The 25527-nt window shown below is 39.1% G+C and overlaps 1 protein-coding gene across 8 annotated transcripts in view; it reads right to left on the bottom strand.

Annotated features, from left to right (window-relative positions):
* The window catches only part of col7a1l (collagen type VII alpha 1-like), a 74991-nt gene that overhangs the window by 29385 nt on the left and 20079 nt on the right, over nt 1-25527 (bottom strand). For 7 of the 8 annotated variants that reach the window (XM_081603822.1, XM_081603819.1, XM_081603820.1 and 4 more), the window contains 46 exons: nt 21796-21976; nt 21475-21634; nt 19950-20043; nt 18922-19095; nt 18224-18387; nt 16713-16842; nt 16491-16607; nt 15764-15919; nt 15129-15245; nt 14871-15017; nt 14584-14703; nt 14124-14282; nt 12655-12768; nt 12399-12548; nt 11937-12074; nt 11515-11661; nt 11191-11310; nt 10697-10843; nt 10168-10443; nt 9943-10082; nt 9365-9488; nt 8894-9037; nt 8237-8424; nt 7751-7831; nt 7642-7659; nt 7539-7565; nt 7362-7427; nt 6561-6641; nt 6454-6480; nt 5789-5833; nt 5576-5650; nt 5407-5502; nt 5238-5264; nt 5018-5071; nt 4793-4864; nt 4655-4714; nt 4200-4235; nt 4072-4116; nt 3856-3891; nt 3660-3704; nt 3127-3198; nt 3008-3040; nt 1503-1574; nt 1343-1402; nt 1221-1256; nt 559-639 (listed from right to left, as the gene is read on the bottom strand). In XM_081603822.1, coding sequence (XP_081459948.1) covers nt 559-639; nt 1221-1256; nt 1343-1402; nt 1503-1574; nt 3008-3040; nt 3127-3198; nt 3660-3704; nt 3856-3891; nt 4072-4116; nt 4200-4235; nt 4655-4714; nt 4793-4864; nt 5018-5071; nt 5238-5264; nt 5407-5502; nt 5576-5650; nt 5789-5833; nt 6454-6480; nt 6561-6641; nt 7362-7427; nt 7539-7565; nt 7642-7659; nt 7751-7831; nt 8237-8424; nt 8894-9037; nt 9365-9488; nt 9943-10082; nt 10168-10443; nt 10697-10843; nt 11191-11310; nt 11515-11661; nt 11937-12074; nt 12399-12548; nt 12655-12768; nt 14124-14282; nt 14584-14703; nt 14871-15017; nt 15129-15245; nt 15764-15919; nt 16491-16607; nt 16713-16842; nt 18224-18387; nt 18922-19095; nt 19950-20043; nt 21475-21634; nt 21796-21976 — 4652 coding nt within the window. The remainder of the gene's footprint in view (nt 1-558; nt 640-1220; nt 1257-1342; nt 1403-1502; nt 1575-3007; nt 3041-3126; nt 3199-3659; nt 3705-3855; nt 3892-4071; nt 4117-4199; nt 4236-4654; nt 4715-4792; nt 4865-5017; nt 5072-5237; nt 5265-5406; nt 5503-5575; nt 5651-5788; nt 5834-6453; nt 6481-6560; nt 6642-7361; nt 7428-7538; nt 7566-7641; nt 7660-7750; nt 7832-8236; nt 8425-8893; nt 9038-9364; nt 9489-9942; nt 10083-10167; nt 10444-10696; nt 10844-11190; nt 11311-11514; nt 11662-11936; nt 12075-12398; nt 12549-12654; nt 12769-14123; nt 14283-14583; nt 14704-14870; nt 15018-15128; nt 15246-15763; nt 15920-16490; nt 16608-16712; nt 16843-18223; nt 18388-18921; nt 19096-19949; nt 20044-21474; nt 21635-21795; nt 21977-25527) is intronic. The other variant, XM_081603821.1, reaches the window with a different exon arrangement.

Consider the following 25527-nt stretch of genomic DNA (forward strand, 5'->3'; position numbering starts at 1 on the left):
CATTTATTGTGTCGACACATGGCTGTTTGTACAGGCAGGAAGTGAAATCGAGGAAAAGCTAAAGTTGACATTTTCTGACCTTCAATTCAGTGAAAACTTTTTGTTGACGTTGTTGGACATTTGCTCATGGTTTAACGCTTAAATAACTTGAAATACACTGCACAGCAAAAGTAGCCACATTTTGGGATTTTATCTGACATCAAAACAAAGTGGTGCATAACTTTTAAGTGGAAGAAGAAAGAGACGTGACTTTGTGAGAAAGTTCTGAAAAGAGTGGCGAGAATATGTATTCAGCTCCCTTTAGTTTAAAAATGTTTTTTAAATCCATTGAAGCTTCTGGTTAACACATAAAAATGTAATGGGTGCAAATAGCTTTGTACTTTGACCCGAGTTCTGCTAGCAGTCTGGTGTGTTTGGTTTGAATTTTTAATCCACTCTTTTACTCAATCCACTCAATCCACTCATTGCGTTGGATTTCATCCAACGTAATGAAATGAACAGCATTATACCAACAACTCATTTTAATTGCTGTTTAACAGCCACACAGGACTTACTTACATCTTTACCTCTTAATCCTGGTTCTCCAGAATTTCCAGGCAAGCCAACACTTCCCTTCTCCCCTTTTGCACCATCTTTACCCTGAAAAAGAATAATAATAAAATTTTAAAAAAGGCAAAATTTTGTCCAAGCCCTTCACTCCAAGCATCAGGCTGTGACTATCAGTCTGCTGGTGGTAATAGCTAAATTGCAAGCCGTTAGTGTTAAAGCATCCTTGATAAAACCTGCTGCTTGCTGTGACAGGGAATGAGGTTCTTTGAGAAAACCCTCCACCTGAAAAATACTGAGAGAACCCTGGAGATTAAGCCAGCCTTTCGTTTCCATCAGTAATTATTGAGTCATTGTGGGTTCTGTTATAATAGTGGCCATTTTGTATTGTAAATTATGCTTGAAAATAAATGTGAAAATATGAGGCATGTGTGGAAAACAAATGTTTATCAGTAGTTTTTTTTTTTTTTTTACTAAAGGCGATTTCATTTAATACACAAGAAATCAGATGTGTGAAATGTATTATTTCCAAACACAAAGTAAAGCATGCAAGTAAAAAATATTTTAAAATCAATGAGTACACATTTGTGCTTAGAGACAACTTTACCAAATACTTTAACTGATGTGGAAAAAAAAGAAACTTATTTCACATTGACAAACAAAATCTCACTGACCTTTGGTCCTGGTTTTCCTGACAGACCAACATTTCCCTAAGAATAGCAAAAGATTTTAAATATTTATTTTTCTATTTTTTTTTTTTTTGCTTCACAAGATGAAAACTGTGTTAGTAACTCACCCTCTCACCATTTATCCCCTTCTGTCCTGGAAGACCAGGAATCCCAAAACCAGGACTTCCCTGCATGAAAAATAAAAAAACAAAACAACTGCAGTTATATTTCCTCTGCTTCTACCTGAACATATGTAGACCAAAACAATATTTTTTTTTTTCTTTTCACCTTCTCTCCTTTCTCTCCTTGATCTCCTTTTATTCCCTGAGCGCCTGTTTGACCAATTGGGCCGAGATCTCCCTGTAGGAGGAAAACGTTCACATACACAATGTGGACACAGACAGTCATGAGTGTGGCTAAAGTTTTGTTTTTATTTTTTCCCCCTCCCTCTCCAAATGATACCCTGTGGACTGAGATTAAAAAGGTCCCCTTTAACGAAGCATTCAGAAGCCAACCGCAAAAGTTAATGAGAGAAATCTTAATTGTGTTTGATAAGCGGACCCAGAGGGCTGAGTGAGTGTGCAAGAATACCCTGAACAATTAATTAGCAATGTTTTCACGGAGCAAAACATCAAAAGCATCACTTCCCCACAGCTGGGAGACATATCTTCAACCAGTTAAGACAAATAAATTTGGCCAACTTAAGAACACGCGAGGTTGTGGTCTCCCGATCAGTGAATAGTTTTAACGGCTTCAAATTTCCAACTGAACTTGTCGACTATAAACATGTGTCCCCATCTTTTCATTATACAGTCATACTAAACCAATTGGAAGCTAATTTACCTCAGTAACTCCATTCACAAAGCGAGGCATAAATTAAATGCACACCGATGTTTTCAAGCATCCATTCTGTTGTTGCAGTTGATGCCATTTGGGTTTACAGTGAATGAAAACTGGACGTTTAAGATTAGAGTATTTTAGGGGGGAAAAAATGGATAAAAAAAAGCAATTTTAATGAAACGTTTGATACCTGCTTAAAGGTTATTTTTAAAAAGTTTTCAGCTTACTCTCCAATGGTTCGTAGAGACTGATGTGCAAAAGACTCAAAAGGAGAAAGACACACACACCTCCAAATTGCACATTGACCAGGCCTTGAGTAACCAAATGAAGTTGTAAGCTTCTCAGGCTACAGCTGTAAAATGTATTGCTTGCCTAAAAGAAGCCCAACATAACATTTAGCATAAGATGAGGGGAGGAGAATGATCGAAAATAGGAGAAGCTACAGGAAGGGACATGTAGAAAGAGATTTGCAATCTAAATGGTTTAAAAAAAAAAGGAAAATAAAGTGTAGTCACAAGATGCTACAACTTCATGCTCCTTTAACTTGCTGCAAACATTTCCAAATGTTCCATGAAAAGCACACAGATTTTGGATTTTTGTGCAAAAGTTATTCGAACTGCACTTGTCAAAGTATGCGCAGACAGAACTTTGCCAAATGAAAACACAAGGTGGATGGCTGTGCAATGCATTGCACTCTGCAGAGGCATCACCTCACGTGCTGTTGAAAGCTGTTGAGAATACTGATGGCGTTTTCTCCTCAACAGGTGAAGGAACAAATGTGCCATACATAATGAAATAATCCAGACTACTTGGTATTGCTTAGAGCAGCAATACCAAGATTTTCTTACTGGTGAATTGGGGTTTATGTTAAAATTATACTGCTTGCAAATATATTGTGCTATTTTCACCTAAAAAAGCAGAATCAATAAAGATGATGATAGAAACTGACTCACCCTGGCACCTTTTTTTCCAGGTGGGCCAATTATCTGCCAGGTTGGTTGACAAAAGGAAGGAAACTCAGTGATGAATGCTTTAATTTGTGTTATTTAAATGCATAAGTATGTTTTCTTACACCCGTCGCAGGATCTCCAGGGACTCCTCTTTTTCCTTCATCTCCTTTCAATCCAATTGGCCCAATTAGTCCCTGGAAAAGTTGAATCAACTTATCAATATGCTGGATTTTTTTTTTTAAACTTGGTTTGCTGTCTCTATGACGATTCGGTGGTGTAGTCTCTTTTAAAAGCTGTTTTTCACATAAAATCTTATAAAGCTTCAAATCAAGAATAACAGAAATGGAAAAACATGACTAACAGTTTAATTTGGCCATTGAGAATCAAAAGTTTTACTCAAAATTCTTTTAACCATGTTCATTAAAATCGGATCTAGAAAACCTTGAAAGCGACTTCCTTATTTCTTCATTTCAAAATTTAAGTACCTCTGCTAAGACAATGCACAAGATTAGAATAAATTTTAGTTTTTATTTTCCAATAAAAAAAAGAAAATAAACAGATATATGCATTTATATTTTATTAAAGTCATTCAGTGAAGACAGTAGGTGTTCTTGTGTGACATCTATATTTTGTACTTATGATAAACTTCACTAACTTGAGGTCCTTGTGGTCCATCTGGTCCTTTTTCTCCCTGCTCTCCCTAAAAGAATAATTAAAAAAAAGTTTACGGATTTTACATTTACATGCACACCCAACATTATCAGTCTTATCGCTGAAATAAAAATTATTCAACTTTAGCACAACAAAGAGTTTTCAATCTAATGAGGGGAGAATACATTACTGAAACTCACCTTGTCCCCTTTTTCTCCTTTCAATCCCTTTTTCCCCTGAGAGTAAAAATGAGTCACACCACATGAATCTTTTCATCACAGAGTCTTAGCCTCAGTGAAAAAGACATTGATTATAACTCATTTCAATCTAGCACAATTAATTCGTATTCTCTGCAGGGTAAAGACAAGCAGAGGTTGTTGCATGAAATCAGCTGAACATAGAAATGAGCTACAAACCCGGGGTCCACCCAGTCCCTGGATGCCCTGGTCTCCATGGTCACCCTAGGAGGGCAAAATATTTACATGCATTATTTCTTTTAATCAAAAATATGACGTTTTTCATGTTGAAGATCAGTGTTTTGTACCTTTGGTCCCTCTGCTCCCGTTAAGCCAATATTTCCCTGTAAAATAAACAAAAACATTCAGAAAAATGTTATTGTCCAAAGTACATTTGGCACCGTTACACCTCTCCTGTTAGGACAGTGAACAAACCCTTTTGCTCAGTAGAAGCAGCTAGCCTTTTATCATTGTTCAAGGTTGGAGCACACGGAGCGGGATCTTTGCAGATTTTGCATCATTATCCTATCAAAACGTGGCCATTTTTTGTTTTCTACCAGGCCACATGAAGTGGTTTGACTAAAAGTTTGTCCTTTGTCTTATCTGATCAAACCACCTATTTTTAAGTATCAACAGCCTTCATTCTTCTGTGTTTGTGATCATAGCACCATGGCGCCCAATATGCATTTCCATCGTTTTTTTCTTATTTCTTTTGAAATCATGCTAAATTCAACACAGCAACATTCATGCTCTACTTATGTACCTTCTCTCCTTTCTCTCCTTGAGGACCTTGGATTCCTTGTATACCGAGTCCATCTTTACCCTGCAAAATATGCATCCATAGTAAATTAAATCTATAAGGTCAAGATGTATTCACTCACAAGTGTAAAGGATGTTTTACCTTCTCTCCTTTGTGACCTGGCAATCCTGGTATACCATCGATGCCAATGGGACCAGGAAGACCTGCAATACCCTGCAGGAGTTTGCATAATGCAACAGTGAACAAAAAACATTTTAAAAAGGAGTATTTAAAAAAAAATTTTCCCCACTAAGTTTAAATATTAGCCCTTCTTTCCTGGACAACGTCTTTTCCCACCATTTATAAATGTAACAATTATGAACTTACATCTTTTCCCGACTCTCCTTTGTCTCCTTTCAAGCCTTGCTTCCCTCGTAAACCCTTTCAAAAATTAATGAAGAAACCCCGCTATATTATATAACAAAGAAAGTGATTCTGCGGTTATAAAAATAGGCTTAAGTGCAAGAATTGTGTTAAAGTAAAATTAAAGCCAAAGAACCAGCAAGTCATTTAATACAAAGAAACGCAAGAGAGGCTTCATCCTTACTTTGGCTCCCTGAGCTCCAGGATCTCCCTACAAAGCACAAAAATAAAAGCAGCATAGCTGGACCAATGAACCAAAAAAAAAAAAATCTATATTTCCCCCAAATTATTCTGTTTGTTATGCAACACATCAGTAGAAAAGGATAAAATAAAGATAAATAGTGAATATCTACCTTCACAGATATTCCCGGTGATCCTGGCGGGCCGGGCTGGCCGGGAAGGCCAGGTGATCCATTCGCTCCCGGTACCCCTGGTGGTCCCTGCGGGCCCTGAGCAACTCCAGGAAATTAGGTTTGAACTGCTCAGCATCACTCAACGCCAAACACTTTCTTTAAAACTTACTGAAGAGCCAGGTTCTCCTTTTCTTCCAGGCACAAAATTTGAATCTGTACCAGCTATAACGTAGCCAGGTTCTCCCTTTGATGCAACAAAAGTAAACGGTGAATTTCTGCACAACATTCATATTTTTGGACAAGTCGCTGAAGATATTAATTCAGGAAATAGGAAAAAAATATTGAACTCAGTCTGGAGAATTTAGCCCAACATCTGACTTACTCGCTCTCCCCTCTGTCCCTTTGAACCGGGGACACCTGGAGGACCCTGCCGAGGGACAGAGATGAGACAGCATGAGGAGATAAAAAAAATACTTGTTTTAATTTGACACATTAGCCATTTAAAAAGATCAAAACACACATTTTATAAAACCTAATCATTTCTTTAAATCTATTGGCTCCAGACTCTCCACTAAGATTAATAATTTGTGGTTTCATATCCCTTTAAATTTCTTAGTTATGTTACAAGCACAAATTTCTAGATGTTCGTACAATTTTCTGTAGCACACCAAAAGTGTGCAATTTGTGTTTCAAACAAAAATCTGAAAAGTGTGGGTATGTTTACATTCCCCTTTTGTAGAAGCACCTTTTGTTACATTCACAGCTGTAAAATATGTCTCTAGAAACGTTACACATTCATTCCCATTGTTCTTTGCAACATTAGTTTTGTGTGTGTGCCTTGTGTACCATTATTTAACGTTTTATATATTGTCCAACAAAACATATCTGCAACAGCATTTTGGTAGGCCCTCTTGGTACGTTAAAGAAAAGAGAAGCAGCTGGTGCAAGATTAGACTTTTGTTGCATTTAGAGAAAAAGAATATTTGACCAAACTAATTCAAGTTCACAAAGTTAATAAAGTTATTTAAAAACTTTTTTTAATTTCACCATTTCCCCCGGAACACCTGGAAGGCCCTGAAAAAGACACAAAAAACTTTATATTTTCAGAATATGACGAGTAACAATGGGATTTATTTATTTCTAAATTTAGTTACCCGGTGACCAGCAGAACCTGGAGGTCCGGTTCGTCCTGGTCGCCCTGGCAACCCAGGGATGCCATCCGTTCCTGGAGGTCCCTATAGATTGAGAGCTTGAATCATTACACAAATGCACAACTTCCTCAGCAGTAAGAAATAACACATTGTAATAATTGTATTAATATGATGTGAATACTTAACATGTTTGTCATCAAACAGGCAGAAAAGCTGATAAGTTGGTTCATTTTGAAGGTCGTTGCACAAATTGTTGTTTTGTACTTTAAATATGTTCATTACATTGATTTCTGTTGTTGCATATTTTGGTCACCAGAGGGCAGTGTTTAGAATTGACCATAGTTTTACCAAGGCTGGGCTAAAATGCTTCTGGGGACTTTCTGTTTGCTCTGCTTGGACATGAACCTGATTTTCATGACAATTATCACATTTTTGGCAAGAATTTGAAGACCTGCATGTGCAGTACAAACATAATTCAGCATATTTATTGCCAAGATACAAATGTCCAAAGTATTTGTGACAACCACTGACGCAGTTAGCATGCTACAGTTTCCCGGTTAGAATTCCTACTTCTTTTCCCACATGGGAAAATAATTAGTCTTCAATCTCAAATGAAAGGGATTTTGTCTCATCATAACTTTTAAATATGTGCATCACTGTTGATATGCTTCAGACTTGAAGACTGTATGTATATTGGGATCAATAGTGTGGAATTTGCATTGTTGTGCTGGCATAGTGGTGCAGAGATATCAAAATGCGTGATAACATTAAAATGCATGTTGGCGTTTGCATGTTGGTTCTTACCTTCTCTCCTATTTCTCCTTTGGATGATATGAAAGGATCAAACTGTCCAGGGCTTTGCCTAAATTGCTACAAAATTATATTTTAGAAAGTTACATCATGATGGGGAAAAAAAGGCTGAAAAATGCTGAATAAATTAAACTATGAGGAAATATGATCAAATATAAAGAGTAAACATACCAAACCACCAAGACCAAAACCGTTCCCCTAAAATGAAGGGGAAAAAATGCTAAAAACACCAATTTAAATAATCTAAAATGCTACTCTGAGACAGTTAACACACCTTTTGCCCTTTCTGGCCCTGTTGAAGCATATGGTTAAGATAATTATGAGCAGCAAACCAAACCACAAAGGAGAAAGTTTACTTGTTGAATTTGTTGAGGGGTACACACCTTAACACACTGCGAGGCGCAGGGACCTAAAGGCTTATTCAGCTCCTCTGGGTCTTCAGTCGGAGTGTCCAACTGAGCAAACTGAGCACGAAATGACAAGAAAAGAACACAATGTTAACTCTCCAATGTGACATCGGATCTCTCTCTGCATTCATCTCCTCTATCCACTGCTCTGACGTCAAAATGAAGTCAAGAACGGTGACGTATTTGCTCCTGCAGAGCTATTGTTTGTGAGTTTGAAGATGGACTGAATGTCTCCTTTTCCACATGAATAACTCCCATCTCTACACGCATCGAAATTGCACATTCCTGCGTGCTCTGAAAGACTTCTACATACAATAAAACCACATCATAACCACGAGATAACTGCAACGCTTCGATCGGCATTGTTTTTCTTTTGTGTGTGCAGGAAATATGAACTCATTCCACCCATTGTGGTATGAGAAGTAAGGAGAAAACTATTGAGGCAGTCTTTCCTTTTCTTACCTCATCCTGTAGTTTGAATTCAGAGAGAAGCTCCTCACTGCAGATGCTTTGGATAAATTCTCTCTCTATGGAGGGGAAGTCATCAAAGGTTGGCGAGTAGAAGATATTTTTATAACTGCTGGGAGCAGCAATTTTATTGAGCTCCTCGATGTCTGCATTGGAAACTCCAACTGCTAATATGCTAACCCCTACAGAGAAACAGATTGAAGTATTCAGTGTTGTATACAGCAATGTACCTGCAATAATTCAGCATTCACCAAAGTGTTTAACTGAAATTGAGATATAATTTCTCTACTTATGAGAGTTATTAATATGGCAACATATTTTCTTCAACCAATATAATTTAATATTAAGATGAACTAATTCAGTGCAGTCATTTGATGTGAAATGTTTTTCATCAGCTTAAGGAGCACCGTTCAAGCATCCAGAGGGTTTCACACAACTGCAAACTTCCCAAATCATAGACTTTCACCTTCATCGGCTTAAATCAGAGCTTTTATTGATCAACTATTAGTAGTTAGAATGGTTCTTTGTATATGAAAGGTTGAAAATATCTCAGTTATCAGAACAGACAAAATGTGTGAAATAGGCAAGAACACATTTAAAAGACCTTGTATTATTAAGTTTTTCAAGGATTCAGAGGTTTCTGGAACTCGCCTAAAGCACGTGCAATCCTGGAAGGTGGCATCACATCATCCTGGGCCCTGCCATCTGTGATCAGAACCAGAACATGGGCCACATCTTGTCTCATCCCCAAAGACTCCTGGAACAGTTCCTGCAGAACATAGCCGATGCCTTTTCCTGGAGACACAAATGTACTAATATAGTATTCAGAAAGCTTCTAATTCCAGCATGTTGATCTTCTTTAGTTTCTATAAACAGTGTTCATGTTTAAGTTATTTTATTTTGCTTTTTAAAGTCAATTCCATTGGCTTGTGTCAGAAAAACAATTTTAAGAGCATCAGCATCACAGCAGTAAATGTGATTGTTTTTTTCTTTTTCCCCTCTACATCACATTCTTGAGGTTGTGACATCAATAGACAAATCACTTTTAAAAGATTTACCTGCCATTTGATGATGTGGAAGACAGAGAAAAGCACGGTTCACTTTTGAGTCGGTTCAGCTAACCTGTTTTGGTGTTGCCACCTGTGTAGCGCAGCCCTCTGATAGCCCTGAGCACAGAGTTTCTGTCTTTGAAGTCACTTAGATGGAACTCAATACGAGGCTCATCGCTGTAATGAACCACGGCAACCTAGAAGATGACAAAGGAGAAAAGTGCTCATAATCAGCATATTGGCTTTTTGATCTAATGTAAGAGTGCTGAATGGATAATCACGAGAGATATTTAGTAGTTGCTCCATTTTGGTTGTGCTTTCTTCCTTCTGCTAATATTCTCTGTTGTCTTAAGTACAAAGCCAAGTAACTCGGCACCTTTACTTTACCAATGTTTCTGTCTGATTATGTCCAATTATTAAAAAACTTCTCACCATGTTACTGTTATTTAATCCTACTCTGAACAAGAAGTATGTTTTGTGAACTACAGTTATCGGTAATATAAAACAGCGTCTGCAGAATTAAAGCCAGCTTCGAATTTGTTCAAAAATACTTGCAGCCAAAGTGATGACAGTTCACATCTGGGGCTAATTTTCAGCACCTCATCAAGTCAACAAAAGAGAGAACAAGACCGATTTCACTGAGCGACAGACCTGTGAGCCATGTGCGCCGATAACGGGGAAGTAAGTGGTCACTCGGAAAATGAAGTCTTTCATCTTGGCAAAGTTGTTAACGCCGATGCTTGACGACTCATCCACCAAAAAGACTATGTCTGCTTTGGCCTTCCCACACACTGATGAAACGGAGAAGACATGCCTAACACATGGATTTTTGATATTCGCACATTAAACTGACCGAGAGTGGCATTTCTGAAATACCTGGCTGTGGTGGAGCCGTTGACTTTGTGGAGGCTGTGGATACTTTCAGGGAAGCCTCCTTGGCCTTAGTGACACTGGGCTGGACTGGAGGCTTTTTAGTAGTTATGGAGTTAGCTGGTGGTGCAGCTGTGGGAGCCGTAGTGTCCCTGGTGGCTGGTTGAGCAATGGTTGGGTTGATGATGAAGACAGTGTTGGGGCCAGCTGTGACATGAGGGGATTTCAGCGTCACAGTTGCTGGAACAAATTGGTCTGGTTTCACATGATCATCCTGCCCTACTGAAATGCATAAAACCATCATTTTAAGTCAAACTAAAGAAGTACCTGCACTTCAATAAGATATGAAATTCTGCAGTGTTAAATCAAAATTACGTTTTGTATGTTTTATATAAAGGTATCGAAGCTACAATTTTATTCCTTAATCGACTCAACAATAATGTTTATGTGCGTTTCTAAATAAACTGTGCATAATGATGTGTGAAAACAGAACAAAACCAAGGTTTATATTTCAATTGAATTTCAAAATTCTTACATATTCTCTGATATATGGTGCTTATAGGTCCCTCCACTTCGCCATACAAAGGTCTGATGGAGAAAATGTATGTTCTGCCATACTGCAGGTCACTGATCTTATAGGATGAAAAGGCAGGACCAAGAGTTTCTCTTTTTGTCTCCAACACTAAAAAGAGGAAGAACAAATCAGTGACATTTATTCATCAAGAAATTAATAACACTGTCATAAATGGTGTTCTGCCAATCAAATCACTTCAAAGATTTCTAATTGAGGTCATTTTTTTTACAAGGAATTATAATCATCAAGAAAATTAACCACAAGTATGTTATCCTTATGTTAAAATGCAGCACACCCACTTTTACAGAAACTGTTGAGGCATATGATTTTACTTTAAAACCACAATTGGCTCAGTTCTTAAATCTCCACTTCGCAGAGGTAATTTACCTTCCTGGGTTTTACTGAAATGTGTATTAAGTAATCCCAAAACAAAGATTTGTCATCGACACACTGACCTGAAATATGCCTCCAAGAGAGAAGATACCCAGAGACTCCTGCTACACGAGTCCAGTTCAGAACTGCGCTGCTGTCAGTTGTGTTCAGGGCAGCAAACCCCTCCACTTTTGGAAGATCCACTAGATCACAAAATTACAAAAACAGATGCAAGAATTAAATAACAAAAATATTTAAAGTCTGACTGTTAAAGAGATGCCTCTTCAAAGTTTTCGCCTTCTGATACCATTTCTTCCTAATTTAAAATCTGCACATTGCATTGTAAAGATGTGTGGACACATTAGGCAACAGATTTCTGCTCGGCATAATGGAAATTGAGAACTCACGTGTTCGTGCAGTGACCAGGACAGGACTTCCCTCTCTTCCACCAACCATGGGGGAAACCTGGATCTTATAAGCTGAGCTCTCCTGAAGGTTGTCCATGGTGAAGGTTGTGGAAGCAGCAGGTACCACTTGGGATTTCTCCTTACCCCCTAGAGCAAAAAATAATTAGAAGCTAGCATGCAGGATATTGAAGTGTGGAACAACACTGCTGTGAACACTTACACGGTTGAAACTCTAACATGATGAGGCGCAGGAGACTAGAATGTTAACATTTAACTGTTTTACTTTTCTTTTTGCAACCAAGACAGATGCACAAAAAGAATATTCATTTTATGCTATAATAACCTTTGCAAGTTAGGTGATTATGCATAGTCTACTAATTAGTAGACAAATTGACTTTTTTTTTTTTAAAGCAAGTTCTCACCAAGAAAGGGAATCCAGTAGATTTTGTATCCTGAAACTCCGGGTGTTTTCTTCCAAGACAAGGTGAAGGAATTTACCCCAACGTCCACAACTTTTAGCTCCCTGACTGGCTGGATTGGCTCCGACTCTGAAACTGCAGCTGAAAACAGATGTGTTTACATCCAAGTTTGAACTCATTTTATCAAATCGCACTTAACCTGCCAAATTTGTTGTAGTGACAAGATGTAAGAACTTTTTCACCTGGATCCAGATTGGTTTCAAAAGCTTTTTGTCTTTATTCAAATAATGATTTGAAACTACTTTGTTTTTCATTGATATAAAATTTAATGCAACAAGGAAAATATTTATAAAAAAAATATAGGGATTTAGAGTGGAAATTACAAAACTTATGTGAACGCACAACTTCACAGGTCAGAAAAAAGTTAATTGCAGAATGAACCAAAACTCTGCTTTTCTTTCATACATGTTAGTTGAGACAAGGAGATATCTGGTCCCTCCGAGTTGCCGTACACTGCACGGATAGTTATTGTGTAAGTGGATTGTGAGATAAGATCCTTGATCTGGTGGGACAGGACACTTCGGTCTAGATACTGGAACTGCGGTTTTCCGTCATCTGCAAACATTGACCCAGAGATAATTGTAAGAGGAAAATAAAAACAGTTCCTAAAACATTAGGCAGAGTAGCACACAAAATTCCAATTTACGGTTAAATGACTCACCTGTGTACCAAGACAGTTTGTACTCTGTGGCTCCAACAATAGGACTCCACTCCACAGCTATTGAGGTACTAGTGTAAGATGTCACCTTAAAGTTGGACACATAACCTAAAGGAGCTGGGAAAGTAAGAGTAACCATCAGCACAATAAAAACAAAAAACATTTTTTAAACTAATTTAATGGTATTTATGAATTTATCATATTTTATTTATTTCACCAAGATTAGTCCAGAAGTTTTGACAAGTATCATAGCAATTCATGGCAGTTAATGAAAATAAAATTTACATTTTAGACTTTAGACTTTTATGGTAGGTTGTTGGACGCAAAACAGTGATAAGGAACCCTCCAATTACAGAGAAGGAGTGTGACGGATGCTGCCAAAAAACAAACAGGAGAACCAGAAACCATGGGAATGCAATAGTGAAGGAAACTGTATAAAGAATGTAATCAGTGTAATGAGAAGCAGGTGAGTCCAATTAACTGAACAAACTGCAGATGTGAGGGAAAAACATCCAAGACTTGTGACTAGTACATATTGACTCAACTCAGAGAACGCCGCTAGAAAACAACAAAATCTCAATTAATAAACTAAAGATTATCACCCACTTGAGAATCTACTGTAACATGTAAGGGACAGAACACAAGAAAGAGCCAATAATCTGAATGCAAACGAGTGAATTGTGAATGAAGCACCATAAAAAACAAAAAAATACCACACCAAAATAATCCAAACACATCCACGGATTATGAAAATGTTCACATTGACTTTATCTTCTGTTTCATCTACTTTCTTTTTCATGAAAGATCAAGTTTGCTCTATTCATCAAGTAACTGCTTTAGGGTTGCCATGTGTGGGCGCCATTACCAAAATATGCATGGAGATACAGTATTTATAAGGAAATAATAATTAATAGTATAACATAATGTAGAGGTTATAGGCAGTGTTGCCATGTTTATTCATAAGCCCTCCTTGTTTTACACTGGAAAAAGACCAAACTATTAAAAATCAGCCAGAATTTGAATGAGATCAACAAGGGGGGTTCTCTGTGGTGATTTAAGATCACAGTGCGTTCCCAATAAAGACGTGATGGAGCACGAATATCCTGACTGCTCTGAGCATGAAAAACATCCAAGATGAGATCACAGGGGTTTGTTATCGTGGTGCCAACAAATCTGGCTCCACACAGTGCTGCGTGGAGGAGCCTTTTAGCAGCAGTAGTAGCTCATCCATGTTGGCATGGATTGGTCATCCAAGAATCTGAACAGGTCTTATGCCAAAAGTTACATACAATCAATCAATCGTGGCCATGCCAGTCAAGCAGTGTTCCAAAACTAATTTATTACAAACACTTTCACTGCCACATTTTGCATGTTGTGAGAAAACTCTGACAGCATCCATAGCTGTAACTTGTGATGTGTAGCGTGCCAGTTTTGCAACACGGGGACCAGAGAAATGTAGCGGAAGTACTCACAAGTTCTAAATGTTGCAGAGATGCCAGGCCCAACGGCGGACCCAAAAAGCACGTATAGAGTCAGGACGTATTCTGTGTCGTGAGCCACGTTCTTCAGCTTGTATTCTGTGGTGCTGCTGTTCAAAGCCAACTGCCTTGGACGATCTCGACCAGAAAATTCTAAAAATAAAATAAATATTTTAGTTTTTCCTTCAAGTGCAGTATCCTCAAGTGACTTCTTTCCCTCCCACTTGGTATTATACAAGACTCCTCTGCAATAATTTCCTTTTTCCCCCAAAAAGACATTTTAATTTCCCAACAAGCCTATGGATGGCAGTACTGGCCTAAGTGTTTCTTTTTTAACGTTGCCATCATGTCAATATAGAAACAATGAAAGGAAGTAATAACCTTGTGGTTATTCTAGTAAAGAGTACTCAGGGGTTTTATGATAAAGTTTGGGAACACAAAACACAGGTAGTACCTGGTGTGGGTCCCCATGCCAGCCTGTATCCTGTGGCCCCTGGGACGCTGTTCCAAGACACAACAGCTGAACTTGTGCTTACTGCAGAAGCCTTCAGAGTTTGAACAGCACTGCTTTCCACTGAAAGAAGGAAACAAAACAAAAAAAAGAACGACTAAATATAGAATATACTTGTCAGCCACATACAGCTGAGATGAGATATTTATACACACTGTACAAAAATGCAAACTAGTGATTGCAGAGTCGCGTAAACCTAAATTCAGTAACATCTAACATAGCTAGTTTACATGTTTTGACTTTGTTGGTGGTGACGGGTCCCTCAGTGTCTCCAAAGATGGGGTTGATTGTGACGATGTACTCAGAGCCTGAGTGCAGGCCTTGGATCATGTAGAAGTTGAAGTTCTCCCCAAGGTTGATGTTCTCTATGTGGCCATCTGCAGAACAATGAGAGAAGAAGAGCGTTCCAGAATTAAGAACACATTATTAGGAGCGACACAGCACACAGTACACCAGTGTTCTCTAAAAATACAGAGAGGCTACAGTACCTGGGGATGCCCAAGTCAGACGGTATCCTGTTGCCCCCTTGACTGACTCCCACCTTGCTTGGACGGTATCTGTAGTGGCATTCTGGACCAGGAATTGCTTGACTGCTACTAATTTTACTGTTAATGACATTTCAAGGACATACAAAAAAAAATTTCAAAGGTTAATGCAATATTTTTTTCATAAGTCTTAATGACTTATGAGAAGTCATTTTCATAAGTCATGAAAATGACTTATGTAGGATAATTTTTTTAATTATCCTACAATTTAAAAAAAAAACGTATAAGATCATTTAATAAAATCAAATAAAATTCATGCAAAAAAAATGTATTCAAAATCTTTTAATCCACTTTTTTATGCAGACGCTGAGATCTCATGCAGGCTACGTTCCTACTGGCAGATTGTTTTTAGAACAATACCCCCCTACTGTGGAAATGTTGAGGTACTACATAATGGTGTTTATTTTCTTCTAATAAGTGTATGAATTGACTTTCTCCTAGATATTCTCTTTTTTTTTAAAAGCTGATTATTATGAATTGCAATCAAGTAATAAATATGCTTTCCCCAAAACATGACAATACTGAAGATTTTTTTTTTCCTGTTGGATAAACATTTCATTTCAATGTGAGACACCTACATGTTTTTCCCACTAATGACACTGGTTCACTGGGTCCCTCGGGGTAAACCGCATAGATATTGACGGTATACTTTTTATCTTCTTCCAGGCCATCAATCACATGAGAAGAGATGTCTCCAGGAAGCAGCTGCTCGTATGCTAATCCTGGTCTGTTGGCTGAAGAGCATCAGAAAAAAATGCAACAGAATTATCTCAGTGATTCCTACTCCAATTAAGCCTTTAGAAGTTGTATAATTCGCCAGTAAACTTCACCTGAGATTAATTTAATCTCAATATAAATCGGTTTGCAGTTTGCCACAGGTCACACAAGAGGCAGAGCAAACACAAGGAAGAAGGTGCTTTGATAACAGAAGACCAAACTGTAACTTTTTAGCCCACATGCTACACTGTGGGAGGCAACAAGTAACACACATCTTTAACACCTAACCCTAATAATGAGATGTTGTGGTGGCAGAATCATGCTATAGGGATGCTTTTCTACAGCAGTGATAAAGAAGCAAATCAGAATTAATGAGGCAATAATGTCCCGTCCCAATACTGGGACATTTACGGCATGTCTTCCCTGTCTCTCTCTGTTCTCTTTTCTGTCCAGTTACAAATGAATAAAGGCCAATTGAGTCACAAAAACACTGTCTAAATTATCTTGTTTAATGGGATGGTTGCAACTGTTGTAAAAGCACTGTTGCTATGCAATCTGTAAAGCCAGTCATACTGACAATCAACTTACACCTCGGTATAAAGATCTTGAATCCATTGAGCTTTCCCAGAGGAGGAGTCCAACCGAGACGTAGAGAGAATAAGCCCTCCTCGATAATGCGGAAGTTTGACACTTTGGGCAACGAAGCTAAAGACAGAAGTGCATTGCTTAGAGAACAGCAGAACAGCAAAGTAATAATAAAAACAGTGAAGGGTTTAAACGGATAAATATATGCTGAAGTACAACCCCCACTTGTTTTTACTGTGAGTGTTTCAGAGTTGCCGATGAGGTTTGGGTAGACGGCGTAGAGGGTGAGGGAATACTCCGTCTTCGGACTGAGCTCTGTCATCACAGCGGTGCTCACGTCTGCCTTCAGATCCAGCTGTTACGCAACAGGGATGATCAGTGAAAAATGAATCAAAGAATTGTGTTTCATAAAGAGCAAAGCAACATGAGATGACGTGGAAAGACTTCTAAAGAAAAAGACGCACCAATTATCCAGAGGCAGTTCAATTAGAGAAATGTCTATAAACATAATGTATTATGAATGTCTTGAGCCGGAAAAGGGTAGAGTGCCTTCTCCGGGTCAGGGGGGTCGTCCTGCCTCAAGTGGAGGAGTTTAAGTATCTGGGGATCTTGTTCACGAATGAGGGAAGAAGGGAACGGGAGATCGACAGGCGGATTGGGGCAGCGTCTACTGTGAAGCGGGCGCTGTACCGGTCCGTCGTGGTGAAGAGAGAGCTGAGCCAAAAAGCGAAGCTCTCGATTTACCCGTCGATCTACGTTCCCACCCTCATCTATGGTCATGAGCTTTGGGTCATGACCGAAAGAACGAGATCACGGGTACAAGCGGCCGAAATGAGTTTCCTCCGCAGGGTGGCTGGGCTCTCCCTTAGAGATAGGGTGAGAAGCTCGGTCATCCGGGAGGGACTCAGAGTAGAGCCGCTGCTCCTCCATGTCGACAGGAGCCAGTTGAGGTGGCTCGGGCATCTGGTAAGGATGCCTCCTGGACGCCTCCCTGGTGAGGTGTTCCGGGCACGTCCCACCGGGAGGAGGCCTCGGGGAAGACCCAGGACACGCTGGAGGGATTACGTCTCTCGGCTGGCCTGGGAACGCCTTGGGATTCCCCCAGAGGAGCTGGAAGAAGTGGCTGGGGAGAGGGAAGTCTGGGCCTCCCTTCTGAAGCTGCTGCCCCCGCGACCCGACCCCGGATAAGCGGAAGAAAATGGATGGATGGATGGATGGATGGATGGATGGATTATGAATGTATTTTTTTCATTAAACTTCAGGCGATTTCAGGATTTGCTGGCATCTTCCTAGTTCTACTGATCACATATTGCTAATTTGACAAGATTAGCTACTCTATTTCTGAGATCCACGTTCATTAAATATCCATATGTTTGTTATCATTACTGTAATTTTTACTCACGTCATCAATAAAGATTACAGCACATTTTTTTTATATCTCACGTTCCAGAACTTCACTACATTTTCAGTCCTCTTTCATATTTTAAAACATAAAAATTCGATAAGAATATAGATTATTATCCTTATTATAATAAGTCTGGAAACAAAGTTAACAGAAAAGTGAGTAAGGAGGGAAAGAAAAAGGATTGAAAGAAGATAGATGTAATGAAGGAAGAAAGCGTTAAAACAGATGAAGGAAAAGCATGAAAGGAAGGGATAGGACAATGAAGGGAAGTAAAGGAAAGAATGAAAGGCAGAAACGGGAGGTGCACACCAGCATCCTGACCATCCCTCACCTGCCTCTGCTGGTTGAGCAGGAGTTGTCCCCTGGAGCTGAGAGGTGTGACCAAGAGACGGTATCCAGTCACATCCCCCGTAGCCTGGCTCCACGTCAGCCTGAAGGAGCCGTGGGCCAGCTCACTCACCTGCAAGTCTCTGGGACCAACCACGTGCCGCTCACCTGCAGATGACGTAAAGAGGAAAAGTATGCTTGGCACACAAACAGATTAAAGTTTGCCAACCTAAAAAAAAAAAAGTTGAAGATTCCAAAATATAAAAAAAAAAAAAAAAAAAAAAAGAGTAGAAGTTCATCCTAACACAGCAAGAAAGTCATGGTTTAGATTGAAGCAAATTCATGTGTTAAAATGGTCTACTCAAATCTGTGCCAGTCTGTGGCAAGATGCTGCAATTAATGTTCACAGATGGCCTCCATCAAATATGATGTTAAACTAGAGCCTCTAAACGCATGCAGCTGTTATAGACATGCATCAAAAGACTTCAGAGTATTGACTTTGGTTGTTGTTCTTAAAATTTTTTCTAAAATATGCATTTTTCCTTCTTCTTTCCAATCATTTTCTCCATGGTTAATCAAATGGAATCTGTTTGAAAGATGAAAACATTTGATACAAGGCCCAGCGGTTACAACTTCCTTTGCAGCTCACAAAAATCATATATGAAAGTAAAAGCACTGATAGTATTTGTGGAACAAGCTTACTTGGCTGGATGGTTTTTACAGGTCGTGGAGGTTCAGAAGCACTGAAACATAACCTCCGGGACAGTTTGGGAAGGAGAGTTTCCAGGAGAGAGAAGTCTGCGCACTCCAAAAGATGTTCCCCGAAGGGCTCAGAAACGATCCTTCTCAACTCGGACACATCGGCTCCTCTTACGCCTTAATATTAAAAACAAAAATTGGAAAAAAGGGGTTGGGGGGAAACAGAATTATGAGTAGAGATCTATAATTGTGTCAACTCAACAGGTTTGATTTCAGTGATTTGGCACTGGAAAGAGAAACAGCATACTGCCAGGGGAATTGCATGTTGAGTAATCCTTATTAGATCATTAAATAATCCACAAATTCACACACAGAACTAGTCATATACTCTACAGCACCAATTTCAAGGCATAAGTGTTTTGGGTTTAAGTTTGTGAAAGTACCTCCTGAAAAACTTTAAAATATATGCATTATTAATGTGAATGAAATATTTTTTTTATGCTAGTCTTCTAATTAAGTACTTGTTGATGCAGTGTTGATGAACAGGAGCAGAGAACTCTTGTGTCAGAGGTGCAGATGAAGCACACCGAATCTCCTGATGAAAAATAGCTGCTATTAGCGCACCATCCGCTAATGAGCAGTAATTACCGCACCGCTGTCGTCTCAGAATTAAGTTTGTTTGGTTATGGCAGCGTGCAGGACGGAGAAAAAAAAAAAAAAAAAAAAAAAAAAAAAAAGGTAAGGATGAGAGCAAGAAAGTGTAGGGCCAAGTTGAGTATCAGGAAGTGCACTTTAATAAATGTGAGATTAAGTTTATGTGGTACGAATAAATACACACGTACACCCTCTGAATAAGAAACGCAACACATTCAAACAAATACCCACACCGAAAACACAAATTCAAATGCATGGGACATGAATGTCTAACAGCGGGACACACCTGACAGACCAGCAGAGCACAGATCAAATCTGAAGTTGGTTGCTGCAGTGGGGATGTTGAAGGAATTCTCAATGCCTACTTTCACACTCACCTACTGCAAAGAGTGTAATCCCACTGTCTGCAACCACCTTGGCTCCAAGGTCGACCTGGTCATCCGAGCGTCCGGTTGTGATCAAAACAACAATCTGTGTTACAGAGAGACAGGAAATTACATACGCCACAACATATTAACAGGTTTATGAATATTTATTCACGCCTTAAATTTATGCCATTTTCATGCTAATTCAGATGCTAATAATGTTGTTTTAGAATACCATTTAGAGACAGCTAATGGGAAATATAAAGCCAATAATAAGCATAAAAATTTCAGTGTGATCCAGATTTATTAGCTATGTATCTGCCCTGAACTTGTATACTCAATTTATTTTTGTTTTGCCTATTTGCTGGCATGACTAATTCACTAAATCTGCCCTCCGAGCAAATTTTCTAAATAAGAAGCCTCCATTGAAAATCGATTATTCTCCTCAAATCCTCCATCGGCGTTGACATGGTTTACTTCTCAATTACAGACAAATTACCTAAATGGATGAAGAGGAATTTGCAACAGAGACTGAATTTTCCAACTTCATTCCTGAATGAGTGAGGAAGAGGAGCCTGACAGGTCGGTGTGAGAATATAGCTGCTGTTCAGCAAATGATCGGATTGACGAATTTAATAATTCATCCTCCTCCTCTGTTCTTTTCTTACGCACACACTTGAAAAATGTGTGTAAGAGGGCAACCTGTTTTGCCTTATAAAGATTGAAAAAGTTAAGAAGTCTTTTTTGGTGACTTTGAGGGGGGGGAAAAAATGGATCTGGGTTGATATTACTTGCAGTTTTCTCAATGCCAGAAAATCTGTTGCAATGTTACAAAGTAAAGCCTTTTTTGGAGTGATGCATTCCAGAACTGCAGACATGAATAAATATTAAGTGGAAGGATATGAACAAGACTGCACTTGAAATTTCTTGGATTCGAGAAAAGCTACCATGCAAATAATGCTTTCGAGTGTCTGCTTAATGAAACTAAATCTGTGCTGATGTATTATCTTATTAGAAGGACGCTCAGTTAGTTTAATCTTTGTCAATGACCAACGGATTTACAGATTGTTTCACGTTCACAACCATTTGGAAAGTCGTCCATTATTGACAGCCTGATTGAGCATGCAGAATCTGTGCTGGAAAATCTATAAATTTCCCTTTTTTTTTCCACCCCTCTCCAAACAGAAGACAATGCGAACAGATGAAAATCTGCTGTCAGCCGCAGACACGCGATCGATTTTTATTTCAAGCATACAGCGGGACGCTTTAATCAAATTCACGGCAGTGTGAAATGGTAGACCACTTTGTTTGTTTATGCCACGGTGTCCTGTGGAGTACAAATACAGACTCCTGGCAAGTCGTTTCCTGTCATGCGGGGCACGGTGCATGCACGCATTTGCAGCATGGATTGGTATCTCGAACGGCTTCTTTCTCCAACTCGTGATCAAACATGTGCACGTTAGAGGCATCAGACAATTAAATAAAACCAGACAAGTGCAGTTACCCATAATTAATCTCAACATGCGAACTGCAGTACCTTTGGGGTAAAATCTCGGCTGATGGCAGGGCTGAACACAGAATCTACAAGGAACTGGAGAGCGCTGCCCGTCCTCCTGGATCCTCCACCGTAGGGGAGGTTTCCAACAGTTCGGAGCACGTCCTCAAGTGAACTGTAGTCTGTCAAAGCAACCAGCATCCTGTAGAGCAAAGACATGAAGCAAAACTGGGTCACGTAGAGATGATGGAACAGGAGACAGGAACGGGGTTTCTGTGTGTGTAAAAACTTGTTTAGATGACTTCTCAACCGAGAGGAAAAAACAAGTCTTTGACATGGTGTCAGAAGTTCATGCTCGACTACCTCGGAACATCCCCAAAGAGAGTGACACCAAAGCGAACCCCCTCAGCTCCCACTGTGCTGTCCTGAAATGAGGACATGATGGCTGAGATGAAGTCTTTGACTCTGAAAAAGCTGGCCTGACCCACACTCCATGACTCATCCAACAGGAACACAATGTCTGCCTGCACCACCGTCCGGCAAGCTAAAAGAAAAAGAAAGAACGAAATAGGTTAACTTAACAGGGATATAGTGCCTTGCGAAAGCTTTCTCATCCCTTGAGCTGATAAACATTGTGTTATGCTGGAACCCCAAATATTTTCTTGTGATTTATGAAATAGACCAACACAAAATAACTGCAAAGTAGAGGGTAAAATTATAAAAACCTGACCAACAAAGTTGTGGAAAAGTGCAAACCAGTAATATGGTCAAGACGATATCCAAAGCTTTGAACATCTCAATCAATCCTGCTTTTCCGAAAGCTGGTCACCATTTAAAACAAACCGTGTTTATGTGCTATAAAGATGTATTGTCTTAATGTGCAAAATTGGTAGAGGCACATTCAAAAAAGATTGATCTTTTCTTTCCCCATCACAATTATGCATGATTTATTGTTAGTCTATGACATAAAAATCCCAATAAAATAGGCTCAAGTTGTGACAAATTATGGAGAAGGTTAGGGGGTGCAATTACTTTTGCAAGGCAATGTCTATGAAAAATAGGCAAATTTGTCTTTTAAAAATTAATTCCACTTTGTCTAAAAATAAATGAAGGCTTGCTTTATCATTCGACTATCCAGATGAAACAAATTAGCTTGAAAAAAGAAGCAAATCTGTTTCAATGGCTTAAGACATGGATTCCTAGGCTGGCCACTAGAGGGCAGTCTTGTTCCACCGTGTTAGGCACTTTCCTTCTCGTTTGCTTCTGTCGTGCAGCCAGACCGCCACACAAATCCCCATGAATTTTTAATGAGACACAAGTGAGCCAAAGAGACCATCAATATTCTGAGCACTCCAGCAATAAAAGTTTAGTACAGCAATGAGGGACGCTTAGAATAATAAGGTAAACACACCCAAAATCAGGGTCAGTTGCCTTGCTTAACAAATGCATTTAACATGCAGTTTGGAGACATTTAGATGCTTTTCAATGTGAGGAGAGCAGCCTGGATCCTGGTACACACACACACACACACACACACACACACACACACACACACACACACACACACACACACACACACACACACACACACACACACACACACACACACACACACACACACACACACGCACACACACACACACACACACACACACACAATCTGCTGTGTCTGCAAACACCCTCCGAGTCAATATTCTGGCATTACATATGCAATAAACCAAAGTGACGACAGCATTGATTAGGCTGGCGAATAAAAGATAGGCTTCGCTGATTGTTCTGTAAGTGATAAGTGATTCTCTCCTGTCCTCCATTTGATTACCGAGCTTGCTCCCTTCTATTATCTCGCCTTCTTGCTTTGGCTGCTGTCCCAGGATCCACAGGGGCTGACATATGTCTCCGCACCATGCCGATCCAACATTATATTCTCCCTTACACACCTATACATCTCATCAAGGCAGCAAATATCACAAGGAATCCAATTTTTGTGGCTTCTCTCGTGCTGAGCCAACATCTTTGCGCACATTCTGGCTTTGGTTTATATTCAGCAGCAGTACATTTATCACTAATGGGTGAAAATCCATTGATTAAATTTCAAAAACTACAACAATGTGCATCCGTTTTATCCTTTGAGTTGAGTCTCATACAGACAAGTCAGCCACGTTCTGCATACATAAGCAGCTAATCTATTCAGTTGGATACACTTTACACTCGGATTTTTTCGTTTTGCAGAAGCACATAAAACGTGGCGGATGCCCCGAGCAAGGAAGCAGCTGGGGGCTTGTGTTTGTCAGAAAAACCCAGACTGGGGTGGAAAACAAGATCAATTATCCAGAAGTTTGTCTGTCTGGGCTGGCAGGCAAGATCGACATGCCAAGGATGAGGACACAACACAAGCTGAGAGATTACAAATGGTTTTTATTGAAGGTTATCTGTGCGGATATTTCAAAGGTTGTACCACCATTGTGTTGGACCACCATTGATTTCAGCATTAGAGGTAGCTCAGTGCCTTCAGTATATATACTGCAAAACATTATCACATCAGAAAAAAAAAAATAAATAAATAAGTAAAACAAACTTTAATGATGCCCTACTGCATGCAGCACCAACAAATGAAAGGGAAGCTATTTTAATTTTTAAAGTGAAAATATCTTAAAAACGTGAAAGCGGACAAGATCAGGATAAACATACAAGCCTTAATGTAAACAAAAACAGGAATTCACAAGAGAAGTCAAAATTTTATCCACAGGATGAAAGCACTAAACAATAAAAAGCACAAATGTCAGTTGGATACACAGAAAATAACTTTCTAATGCCAATTTCAGTGTCATGCCACTGTGTTCAAAAGCTCCTCGCATACTTTTGATACAATCAGTTTATTGTCGTTATGCGACACTGGCATCATTTGCCATTCTGCTTCTGTCCTTTCCCCTTTACATCCAGGCTTCATGCAAAACTACAATTCTTAAAAGACAGCCCTGCATGTGTCATTTATAACAACATTTGCAGTGGCGTGAAAACGTGCTTTCCTCCAAACATGTTTCTACCGTTTTTGATTTTTTTTGTCACACTTAGTTGTGAAAATATCTGTCAGATAACCAAAGGAATTAGAAAACGCAACTTTCTGATGATACTTTCTTTAATTAAAGTGAGAAAAGCCATCCAGACCAAGCCGAACCTATCTGAGAATGTAATCAATGTGCGCGAGCTACCAGAGTTTTCTCCAGGTGTATGGAAGCAGAATAGTACCCTTTTTTGTGTATTACAGAACTGCTGTTGGAAAAAAAAAAGATTTATCCATATCCCTGAGAAGAATGACAATTTGGCTTTTGGGAGCTATTAGGTGTGAACACAGTCACAGCTTGGGAACTAAAAGAATGCCACCCATCATTCATATTAAGGTAACGCTGCGTTAAAGCTAAAGTTGGAAAATATGTGCTCCAGATCTGTTAACCAGATGGTTCTATAGTTGAGCAGGTAGCCTGACAAATTAACCAGCTAATATGACTCAGCACAGTAAGTCCTTTAGTTCTTTTATTTGTACTATGCGTACCAGAAAACCTTGCCTAAAAGGCCACAATCAATTATTCAGTAATATTTAAAAGTTTATCACTTTCTTATTTCTTGTTCAGTTCTTTAGCCTGACTATGACAGCAATATTGCACAGCGTCAGCTTCCATCCTGAGGAAAGAGGGAGACCAGGAACCAAAGATGTTTAAGGCCTACAGTGTCTGCAGCAGAGGAACGATGTCTGTCATGTCTAAGAAATTGACCGTAGACATTATAAGACTTGAGGGATGTCTAGGTTTTCAGTTTGTATGAAAGAAGCTTTAAATCTTTCAAATCTTGAAGAAATATTAATCAAGACCACTTTAAAGTCCAGAGGAAAATGTGGTGTTTAACAAATGTACTTTAAAGAAATGAGAAAAACCTGGGGAATCGCGCAGAGATCTGCAACTTTAGTGAAAAAGTAACATTTAAGATTGTAGTCAAGAATCAGACTATGGCATTTTAGTGTTTACATTTGGCCTCCACCATTGTTATTCTTGACGTTCAACGTTTTAGCCAAGCATTTTTTTTCCTACCATGCTAAAACAC

Source organism: Poecilia reticulata, chromosome 23 (assembly GCF_904066995.2).
Source record: "Poecilia reticulata chromosome 23, P_reticulata-male-v2, whole genome shotgun sequence".
Classification (NCBI taxonomy): Eukaryota; Metazoa; Chordata; class Actinopteri; order Cyprinodontiformes; family Poeciliidae; genus Poecilia; species Poecilia reticulata.